At 34.4% G+C, this 12549-nt stretch overlaps 1 protein-coding gene across 4 annotated transcripts in view; it reads left to right on the top strand.

The window, feature by feature from the left end:
- The first annotated feature begins 705 nt into the window (after positions 1–705).
- Positions 706–12549, top strand: part of LOC106463001 (nucleolysin TIAR-like) — a 257478-nt gene continuing 245634 nt past the window's right edge. For 3 of the 4 annotated variants that reach the window (XM_022390640.1, XM_022390636.1, XM_022390619.1), the window contains exon 1: positions 706–881. In XM_022390640.1, the coding sequence (XP_022246348.1) occupies positions 819–881 (63 nt within the window). In that variant the 5' untranslated portion in view covers positions 706–818. Of the gene's footprint in view, positions 882–6879; positions 6925–12549 lie in introns of those variants that run through there. The other variant, XM_022390650.1, reaches the window with a different exon arrangement.

Here is a 12549-nt window from a genome sequence, read left to right as displayed (position 1 = left end):
AATAGTGAGTGCTGTGTGAGGTATCCTTAGTGAGTTTGTTGGTTATTGTTGAAGTGCGTGTAATAGTGAGTGCTGTGTGAGGTATCCTTAGTGAGTTTGTTGGTTATTGTTGAAGTGCGTGTAATAGTGAGTGCTGGGTGAGGTATCCTTAGTGAGTTTGTTGGTTATTGTTGAAGTGTGTGGTATAGTGAGTGCTGTGTGAGGTATCCTTAGTGAGTTTGTTGGTTATTGTTGAAGTGCGTGTAATAGTGAATGAAGAAGACTGAACCAAATGACAACACTGTGCACTAAGGTAATACCTTAATTTCTCCGCTATAATGGACATGTTATATAATGTAGGTTTTTATTCTACACTACATGTATCAATAATTTGGGATTTTTTCACACACAAAAAAAGATATTTCTCTCTCAAGTTCACTAAATTCTAGAATTGTATATATTTTTAGATAAAAAGATTTATCCCTAAGATAGGATGGACAGAAAGGATTTTAATGTTTTCCTATAATTGATTATCACTAGAGATCACAAATAACCAAAGCACGCATGTAGTCTAATCTTTAGTATATGTTTCTGTAGCACGTGGTGCATAACGTCGGTGTTCTGGTAAGTACTGAAGTTTCTCTGAAACAAGGTATTGAGCGGCACGCGCACTCTTTTCAGCTTGGCGTGTTCACAACTTGCAGATCGGTTGTGAGCGTCAGTTTCGTAAACCGACTTACCACACTGCTTGGAGTTCGTTAGGTCATAACGATCACAATAAGTTAAGCTCGAGATCGTCGCTGGCATCTGATCTTATACTTCGAAGTCTTTATTTATTCATGTTTGGCAGTGAAATGCAGTGGGCTGCTTTACCCCCTCTGGTAAATCCACTTCTTCTTTGGGTAAGTCCCGAATGGTATACATCTCTCTCTCTTTACTCTGCAGCACCAACTTTCCCGTCCCTTCCCGTTTGATAAGACTAACTGCATACAGTGAGTTCAGTTCAATATTAGTTGTACGTACTGTGTAAAACTGAACTGGTTCATAAGAATAAACTTTCGATGTAAATGTACTGAACTGAGTGTGGCAATAGTCTTTGTCTATTATGAACATGTACTTCAGTCAAAAGTAAGCGTTAGTAACGTTATCCGAAAACATATTTCAGTGCATTTCATACATCAAAATGGATTTCGTTCTTATATATAGATCGGTGTGAAAGATAATGTGTTGTTCTACACCTAACTTGCGATTCGGTTTCATAAGATGTTTAAAAATTCTAATTTCGTTAATTCTGTTTTTAGGGGCGCGTAGTATAAATAAAGAAATAAATTATTGGTTACTGAAAAATTAAGAAATTCAAGTTTAGGGCAAAACTATAGTCGAAAATGCAAAGTATTGTTTTCGAATTGAGAGTCTATGGCGAGAACAGCTCATCATAGGAAGTAATGTACATGATATATATATATATATTCGTTTTACGGGAAAGACATTGTGATGAAAAATTCCTTACTTGTATTTCACAAATCGTTGAGAAACAGTTGGTTGAACTGCACTTCACTAGGGAAACAAACGAGCAGAATAATGAACTACGTTTGTTTTGACTTTAAATTTTATTACTTGAAGCTAGGAAGAAATAAAGTTTGAATCAACACCAGTCAGCTCTTTCATAGGAGAATGAAAGGAATTTTAGTTTTAGAGGTGCAAAAACACCTTGAATCATGTTAATGCAAATACAATGTTACTCAATCTAGCTTTAGTCATTTTACTTATGCCTTGGATATATGAAAGGGGTATTTTGGTGTTTAGGTTATATGATTGTAAATATTACCAGTTTATTCAATTGTAAAATATACTTGCACATGGGCATAAATGTAAATATCTAGACTAAAATGGTATCAAATATGCCCAGTGTAAAGTGACGCCAAAATAAAAATATCAAAGTAGAAATATCCTGTTTAATCTAGAACTTAAGTATCGATAATCAGCCTAAGGTTATCCCAAAGGAAATATATTTATCTCACATGATAAAGAAAAAGACTCGTAATAAGGGGACAACAAGTTAAAGACATCCAGTCTTATATATCAGAGTGACGATACCTGGTCTGAAGGTAAGAGGTAACTAAAGATAACCATTCAAAGATGATACCAAAGTAGATACATCAACTTCAAGGTAATAATAAATATAAGTTCTAGGTTTAAGGTTCTACTAAACCCAGGTGATACTAAACTGAAGGTACTAATTTCAGAGATGATTCCAATCAAACATACCTTGTCTGATGTGGTACCAAAGATGAGATTCCCATTGTGAAATTATGCTGAAATAAATATACCTAGTCTAAAATTAGCACGAAAACATTTACATATAGAAGGATAATCGTATTTCAGACGATTGTTTGTTTGTTTGTAATTAAGCACAAAGCTACACGATGGGCTATCTGGGCTCTGCCCACCACGGGTATCGAAATCCGGATTCTAGCGTTGTAAGTCCGCAGACATACTGCTGTGCCACTAGGGGACCATTTCAGACGAACAATTTGCATATGATAATGTAGTGGCGTATGGTGGAACATGCCCACGGTAGGGTAACGAACGGCAAGTTTATCATGTGTGTGTGTGTGTGTGTGTGTGTTCATAGCAAATTCCCGATAGTTCAATAAATAATATAATGTCGTCACGCAGGTTGAGTGTTGCTGAAAGGATATGTCACAGCACTTTCCGAGAAAAGATATTCGCATAATAAGATCCTTAATCAGTGTAAAGCCAAATAACATAAATACATTTTCGAATAAGAGAGCCTTTAATGTTCTCAATGGAAACGAAAATACTCGTAGAGTACAGCGTTCAGAAAAGAAATTAGCCCCGACACCACATCACAAGCTGATTCGAAGCTAAGTGAAGGTTACGGTTACGAAAGAGAACCCTACGAACTAAAAAGTAATTGAAACGAAGCTTAGTGTATCTTCTGTATTACATCAAAAAAAGAGATAATTAACAAGGATTCTAAGTTCATGAAGACTCACAAGCCTAAAATTCACAAATTTTCACCCACGCCTCGATATAATCGGCTATTTTCACAAGAAATATGGCCGATAAAATGGAGTCACAGTAGTCTCACTCGCCCATATACGAGTAAAGTCTCCTGATAAAACATTTAAAGTGTGAATAATCCTCAGTATATCTGTACATAATCTGATTAAAATATGGCTACCAAGTAGACCTTTATCACTTTTAAGATACCTTTCCCCGATGTCTATGTTTCGCACATTTATTTTTAATGTGAAAGAAATCCTTTCCCAGGATTTGTACATGACATTTGATACACAATTAGTAAACATTGAGATGTAAGTAAACCCGTCTTTGGGGAGGAATAGGTCGAGGAATAGGTAAAGTACACGATATCTTATTCCTTTTTCTGATTTTTGTATGCGTTTATTTGTTTGTTGAGCACAAACTTACACAGTGTGCCCGGTTTCTAGCAGTATAAGCCTTCAGATGTACCACTGAGCCACTGGGGACTTCCTTGTAATAGTCTTAAAATGAAATCAAAATGCAATATAGACATCACTTATTGAGAATTATTAAAAGTTCGATATTTATTACCGCAGAAATTATATCATAAGGCGTAATATTTGAATGAGCATTATTTTTTTTTAATATCTCAGTCTAGCAGAGTTCATGACCAACCACTGTATTTATCTTTGGGGACCTCAGTAGAGGAATGTCGTACATGTGTATACGTGGTCTTGGACCACTTTGTTTGCCATTGAGACGGTTTAATATGTGGTGTGACGAACCACTGTATTTGTTTTTTGGAATCTAAGTCGAGGAACGTCTAATATGTGATGTGACGAGCGACTATATGTGTCTGTCCAGCACGTCACCGAGATAATTTTGTTTAGTTATTTGAAGACATTTTTCATAGAAATAGTTTTGGTACAACAGCTGGTAATTCCAAACTTTCCGACATGGAAGTTTCATACAGTGCATAATAGGATGGAGTATTAGACAGTTTTATTCAGAATTTGTGACTGAGAACTGTTGATTATTTATTTATTTATTCAGAATTTGATATAGTGGTTCATATTCATATTTTGTTACCTGAAAGGTGCAATAACTAATCTCAAAAATTTACGCATAAAAATCCTGTCGTAAAGTGGTAATTGTTTGTAACTAATAACGCTACATTTTGTATGTGTACACTTATCCTATTGCTATGAAACGTTATTTGTTACTGAATTAAACCTTGACGTAACAGGTATCAGAATGGTCTGAAAATTTCTCTATTAAGTGACTCAAAATGGTGAAATTTACACACTGTATGAAAAATTTCTGTTGATTTTTGTGTAAGGTATATTAATTACGAATGGGATGAATAATTCTTTAAAATAATTTCTAAAGAAAAAGGCATTTTTCTTTAACTTTTTTAAAACTTAAGATATTATCTTTTGTAAAGACAATAACGATATTCCTCCTTTTTTAAATATATTGAGATATGCTAGGCTACCGAATGTTCAGCATCATTATATATTTCTCAGGTGTCAACAGAAGACTATATGTCTTGAATATGTTGCTTCGAAGGTTCTTTCCGAATGACATGTTGTGTTGTTTACTAGCCAAAATCAACTTACTCGAGTATTGCGTATTTCATATAGATCGTAAAGAAACACTTCCTAAACACTCTTAGTGTAAGAAAATTTTCCAGCAAGTGGCACTGCGGAAACATCTAATCTGAGGTATGCAATCAGATAAAAAATATGTATATTTTCGCGACTGTTAACGGTCACTTATAAACGATCAATTAAAGATAGTAGACTTATGACCCACCACAGATCACTTTTGTGTTAATGTGCAGAATACACATTAACTCATTTCAACCATACACTTTTGTTTTATTGTATTTTCGAATTTACTTCTTTCTAATTCTTATGACTAACATCACTTACAATAGTGCATATATGCGAAATAGGGGGGGGGTATAGATTTAAAGCTTTTACTGTAGTTAAGACTAGTTTGTTTGTTTTTCGGATACTCGCGAAAAGCTACACAAGCCAACCCAAATTTGGAACTGAAAAATAAGTATTCAACAGCATCAACCGCCAACTCTTAGGCTAGTCTAATCGAGTAATGACCGTCATGCTTATAACTCGCACATAGCTCCATAATGCGAAGGGAGATTTTTTCGGCAAAGGAACGCAAACCATGGATCATATATACATACAGGGTGGAGCAAAAGTTATTATACAATTTGTATCATACGGTTGTACTAAAGAAAATATTACGAAGACAATTTAATTATTGTTAATTTCAGAGTAATAGAAATTATGTTTTATATGAAACAACTGTTTGTATGTCTGTAGTAAACAGTAATAGTTTATATTATTCCTTTCTAAAAACTATTATAACCATTATGTTTAGCTTTTCTTTTGCATAATTGTAATAGGATTTGGGAGAAGCAGTCGATAACTTTATCTTACTTTCCCACTTCTGTCTTTTTGAATGATTCTTCAAAAGTAAACATTTTCAACATTCAACAGAGAAAGTTATCCTAACTGCTGTAAAATCAAACTAAAGCTCTGGAACTAAAGGAACTGAAACATAATATTAATGAATATGATGATGATGTGCAATTAAACTTACTATCCTTCCCCCATTTCTAACAAAGCACAAAAGTTCTTTTGAATGGCGTAATTAGATAGTTTGTTCCTTTGATGAATTTTCAAATTCTGTCCGTCCGATTACTTCTCGTAATTTTTAGGATTTAATTACGAAACATGTTACATATATTTTACATTATTTTGCTTTTTGGATAAATCCACGCAGGTGTTACAAGGTTATAAGCCACGTAAGTAACATTTAAATATACTTTATATATTGCACTAGGCATTTTACTTGTTTTGTTTGTCTTCTGCTACAGCAACATAATTTAAGCCCAAAATTTAGCTTGGTCTACCTACGTTCTTTCGTAGAATAGTCCTTCTTAAACATCGGAGCACGTTTCCTGTTTTTCGAAGAGCGTAGTTTCGGTATTAGAGCGTTTCATACGAAGTCACAGGTGTGCTTCTTATTCTAAAATGGTTTACGTTCTCGTATTGCATAAAAAACTCTTTCATAATAAAATGAGGAACCTTTATTCAATTTTCCAAATAAAATTCAAATAATATATATATGTACAGAATAAACGCATATTTGTCACAAAATATTCGGTGTGTTTCGTGGTGATACATTTAATTTTATACTTTTCCATTTTTCATGATTCAAATGTCTTTGTATTACTTAAACAAGACATCTGGCTTTTTCTTCATAACCAAATCTGAGACAATCGCTTGTTTAAAATGATAACCTAATGTGTTGATACATTCTGCTTAAGAACTTGTGAATAACGAAAGGAAGGAAATGGAAACTTAATCAATCGAAAATGTCTTAAAGGATTAGACAACTAAATAGATTTCTATTTTTGTATCGTACATAGGGTTTCAAACGGTAGCTATACACTTTATATGTGACAACTTTCTTCGTTAGTAAAACAAATAAGCAGAGTAACGAATGTGTTGAAAGGATTAACTTCACTTACATTGGAAATATGTAATACCACAGGCTGTAAATTACCAAACATAACAGAAAGAAACATCTTGAAAGCTTCAGCATAATAAAATTCTAAAGGTATTTTGGTATGGTAAACAGAAGCAGTTAAATTTGTTTGTTTTGAATATCGCGCAAAGTTACTCAAAGGCTATCTGCTCTAGCTGTCCCTAAATTAGCAGGGATAGACTAGAGGGAAGGCAGCTAGTCAACACCACCCACCGTCAACTCTTGGAATAGTGGGATTGACAGCCACATTATAATGCACCCAAGGCTGAAAGGACTAGAATGTTCGATGACGGTGATTCGAACGCGTGACCAGTAGGTTGTAAGTCCAGTGAGTGCGAAACAGTTAAGACATTCACAGTAAGTAAACTTTTAATGAGGGTAATAAAGGTCAACTTGGTATAGTCATAAGTAGAAATATAGAAAATTACAGTGGGGTAGAAAAACTACTGTGATACATTAGTGTATTAGCCTTACATTAAACAGTGAAATACAGTTAACACATGTAAGAGTAATATATACAAACATAGAAAAAGTGTCTATTAGTCTGCAGTTGAGCGTTTTCCTCTTTAAAAACCTAAAGTTTGTATTATCGTTATCGTTAATTTTTAGTAATGGTTATTGATAAATTTTAACTGAGATTGTAAGGTGCCCTTGTTTTGAGAAAATAAGAACCCTGTAGCATGGACCACGCACATTCATCAACTAACTACATTAGAAGGTGCCCGAATACCGTGTTCGATATGAAAGTTTTGTCATTTTTATGTTTAGTCTTATGTTATAGTATGTTTCTCATGTACATTTAGTGTATAGTTAAAAGAAGAAGAAGAAAAAAACATTCCCATTCTATACAATCTGTTCAGGTCGAGTGTGATTTAGGGTTAGTGTGTCTCGGATTTACAAATCCGAGAATTCATATTTCGCGTTCATTGCCACAAAAGCACGCTCCGCGCTTAGGTCCGTGGGTGCGCCATAAAATGATGGTCAGATCTCACTATTCGGGCAGACAAGGGGTTGGCGCTAATGTGCTGCTGACTAATTGCCATCCTTATAGTCTATGAGTTCAAAATCAGAGATGGCTGTAAATATATACACATAGCTTTGTGTGAAAAGTCAAAAGTAAACAAACTGTACAATCTGTGTGCATAAGTTTATTCTTGTTGTAATATTTTGATTAATAATCTTTATGCAACTAGAAGTGAGAGGCTAAATGTTATGAACATTATAAATTGGTATGATTAATTCAAACATTTAGTGTGCAGTGTGCAGGTTTGAGTTATTAATTCTTTCTTTCAACGTGAAATTATTTTGTTTAGCAAACTTCGCAGTATGCATGCAGTACTTGGTGGCTTTATAGATCAGTTACATTAAATTACTGCCATTTTTCAGCGACTTTGAATACGTGTAGTTTTTTGTATTTGATCTTTTTAGACCATTTTATTTTGCAATCGAATAAAATATCTTGGCGTACCGACTTCTCACAATGTTAAAAATGTTCTTAAATATTGGAAAAGAATTAAGAAATCTTATAGAATACAAGTTACTACCCTGCTAAATTATTTTTGGGATAGGAATAATGAAATATGCCACTTTTTCGTTTCGTAACGTAGCCCTCGACATGGCCCGGCATGGCCGGGTGGTTAGGACGCTCGACTCGCAATCTGCGGGTCGCGGATTCGAATCCCCAACACACCAAACATGTTCGCCCTTTCAGTCGTGGGGGCGTTATAACGTGACGGTCAATCCCATTATTCGTTGGTAAAAGAGTAGCTCAAGAGTTGGCGGTGGGTGGTAATGACTAGCTGCCTTCCCTCTAGTCTTACACTGCTAAATTAGAGATGCTAACGCAGAAATCCATAACAAAGAAACACGCCATCAACATATCAGTTTTTGTTTTTCATAGAAGGTCACATTTTTCTGCAATCTCATGTCACGTATTTACTATTATTCTACGTTTTATGTTAACAATATGATATGCTTTTCTTGAACAATATGCAGTTTGACATTATGCTAACCTTTTGCTCTATTATTCTTCAAGGTTTGTTTTAATACTGTGTTACATTTTTACTTCATTATTATTGGACCAGTTTTAATTCATTAGTATTCAACGTTTTTCTTAATACTACCCACTGACTTTATTAATACTCAACATTTTTTAAATGTTGTGCTAATTTTTGTTTTATTATTATTCATCATTTCTTTTAACGCTATACCACTATTTCCTTCAACGACATAACAGTTTTGCCTATAGCAACCTGCCACTGTTTTCATTACCTTTATACCTTTATTGTTACGATGAAACAGTGTAAACCCCTTTTTTGTTACAACATATTATCCTTTACTTGAAGGTTATTTCTTCCTTTCTTTAACATTATGCAATTTTTCCCTGATTTTATGTCAACATCTCTTCTAGGAAGCTGCTCCCATATTTTAAACACTAATATATTTTTTATATAATCTAATAAGTTTGCTTTTAATCTGACAGAAAATTTGCTTTCTCTTCACCATTTTAAAATACATGTTGTTTATGTCATCATACCATAAATAAATGCATATTACTTTTTTTAAATTAATATCTTTAGATATCTAACCTCAGTTTCAGAAATTTAAGTTTTCAATATTGACTGATATTTTCTCATTCTAATCACAATGCTGAAAGGTAGTAATAACGATTCGTTAAAAGTACTGCCTGAAATATACCAACAAAACAGTATTTATGGTAGGTTTCAAATTTTAAATTAATAGCTTCCTGTCTCTGTCTATCGTTCCACCATGCCTCGTACTAAATCAGATTTTGAAAGTAATTTAAGTTGATTGAGACATCATTCGTGTGATGTTCATGAATGGTTGCTTGACGTCAATAATGTCGCAAAAGAAGGCCTTTAGGCTCTTTCATTATATAAGTTTTAATTTATATAAAATGTAACATTTATTTCCTGATGATTTTTTGTTATTCACCAACGGCAGTGTTTGAATTGATTGAACAGAGTAGAGTGGATTATAATATATTTTAATATATCTTTACATGTTATCATAATGTGGTTAGAAAGCTTTCTCATGTCTGTTTTCATGAAAGAAATATCCATTTATATAGTTTAATATTATATTTTGTATAGGATAGTGTATTTTTTCTTATTGGGTATAACGCCTGAAGAAGAAAAATATCTGAATATTAACTGATCCTTTCTTGGAATGCTTGTGTGAAAACGATGACAAATCCGAGTCTCTGTTTATTATTTGTTGCTCTTTTTTTCTTGTAAAAAGTTTATTATTAGCTGATATCAACCAGTTGGGAGATAGGTTAAACGCTATAAGTATGGAAAAGTCGTATGAATTGTGTGAATTATCGCAGATAGAAAAAAATTTATCACCTCTACTTCAATTTTAACATTTCAATCTCTGGACCTTTTTACCTAAGAATCGCTTTGATTATCTACCCTTTCATTCGTAGAATGTTTCGTGAGTTGTACTGTAATACCATTGTGTTAGTGCTGCGTTGCGTGAGTTGTACTGTAATGCCATTGTGTTAGTGCTGCGTTACATGAGTTGTACTGTTTGTTTGTTATGAATTTCGCGCAAAGCTACACGAGGGCTATCTGCGCTAGCCGTCCCTAATTTAGCAGTGTAAGACTAGAGGGAAGGCAGCTAGTCATCGCCACCTACCGCCAACTCTTGGGCTACTCTTTTACCAACGAATAGTGGGATTGACCGCCACATTATAACGCCCCCACGGCTGAAAGGGCGAGCATGTTTGGTGTCACGGGGATTCGAACCCGCGACCCGAAGATTGCAAGTCGAGCGCCCTAACTACCTGGCCATGCCGGGCCGAGTTGTACTGTAACACCATTGTGTTAGTGCTGCGTTGCGTGAGTTGTACTGTAACACCATTGTGTTAGTGCTGCACTGTGTATATCTCTATTTTTAGTTTCGTCTACCATTTATAATAATTTTTACAATACTGAAACTAGTGAGATCTGTTGATCTTGTTATTATATCTAAACCTTCTTACTTTTTCACATACAGAAAATTTTAAATTTATTCTTATAAATGGTGGTTATTGAAAGACAGATCACGCATGCATGATATTTATTGTATTAAAATAATTATTTATCGTTTTGTGTTAGTCTGATAAAGCTAAAAGCGATGATTTAATTGAATTATAATAGTTTTTGCAAACTTTGGGTGGAGAATTGTGAAGATTGATATTACTATATCCATACATTAGACGAGAGAATGATATTATAAACTGTAGATTTCGAACAAAACATAATCAATGTTTCACATAAATGTTATAGTACAAGCTTCTAAAGCTTATAAATAATTTGAATATTTAAGATAAAGAAGTTAAAGTATAGATAATTTTAATGACTCGGAATCGGATTCAAATTGAAAATTTCAACCTGAATTGCATGTGGGCCAAACTTAGGTATGGTCATACCTCATGCGGAACTAATGATTATAGAGAAAGCAGCCAGCCTTTATTCTGTTTTTCAACTGAATAACGTGGGTGGCTGTCCTTTTATAGCGAGTCTACAGCTGGAATTGGTCAGCAACACAGATTCAGAGATCCGTAACCCGACACGCTAATCTCTAAACCACGACCGACCCATGACTGAATGACCAGAAGATATTATTTAAGTATTTAATTTCACAAGTTTTACTAAACAGTTTTTGTAATTTGTTAATTGTTTCAAAGAACTAATGAAAGAGTGTGTCTTTATACAAATTGATATATAAACACACTAGTGATAAATTTTACCAGTTGTGTTTTCATTAGATACCTTACTAAACAAACGAGCGTGTAGAAAAATAGCTTTAATGCTTTATTTTATATATAAATATATGATGACAAACAACATTTGCACACTTTGGATTGCCTGCGGACTCCGCATTTGTGTTTGTGTGCTTATTTGCATGCTCATATTTGAAACATTTTAGTGTGTAGATAGGTTCACGTATGCACTCCTCATCATGTTTGTCACGTTATTACTATTTTTATGGTATTATATTTATATTTGTCGAAACTATATTATAAGATACAATTCCTTGGTCTTTTGGTTGGGTTTCAAATATCATTTCAGTTAATTTGCCGTTATATCTGATGTAGTGTAGACATCATATTTCCTAGAATTAAAAAATGTATATTCATTGGGTTATACGTGGTTATGTGCAAAATGTTGTCATCAGTACGTCACGTTGAGAAACCTTTCTGGATATAATTGTTAACAATGAGGCCTACGGAAGATTATTTCCGAATTATTCTTAGCAGTGGATCATGTGAAGTAATTGGAGTAAATGGTTGTATGAAAGACAGTTGTCAACAGCGGAACTTGTGAAGATCTTGCAGGAATCTTGTCGGAAGTGAATCGCGAGGAGCATTTTCCTTGGGATGTTGTCAGTAATGGACCATGTGAAGTTTTTACTGGGATCTTGTAGGTAGTGAATAGTATGGAGTATTGTCCTTGGAGTGTTGTCACTACTGGACCATGTGAAGTTCTTACTGGGATCTTGTTGGAAGTGCATCGTATGGAGTGAATCCTTGGAGTGTTGTCAATACTGGACCATGTGAAGTTCTTACTGCGATCTTGTTGGAAGTGCATCGTATGGAGTGAATCCTTGGAGTGTTGTCAATACTGGATCATGTGAAGTTCTTACTGGGATCTTGTAGGAAGTGAATCGTATGGAGTATTGTCCTCGGAGTGTTGTCAATACTTGACCATGTTAAGTTCTTACCGGGATCTTGTTGGAAGTCAGTCGTATGGAGTATTGTCCTTGGAGTATTATCAATACTGGATTATGTGACGTTCTTACTGGGATCTTGTTGGAAGTGCATCGTATGGAGTGAATCCTTAGAGTGTTGTCAATACTGGACCATGTGAAGTTCTTACTGGGATCTTGTTGGAAGTGCATCGTATGGAGTGAATCCTTAGAGTGTTGTCAATACTGGATCATGTGAAGTTCTTACTGGGATCTTGTTGGAAGTGC

Source organism: Limulus polyphemus, unplaced genomic scaffold (assembly GCF_000517525.1).
Source record: "Limulus polyphemus unplaced genomic scaffold, Limulus_polyphemus-2.1.2 Scaffold50, whole genome shotgun sequence".
In the NCBI taxonomy this organism is placed as follows: Eukaryota; Metazoa; Arthropoda; class Merostomata; order Xiphosura; family Limulidae; genus Limulus; species Limulus polyphemus.
This window is presented reverse-complemented; position numbering and strand designations above follow the sequence as displayed.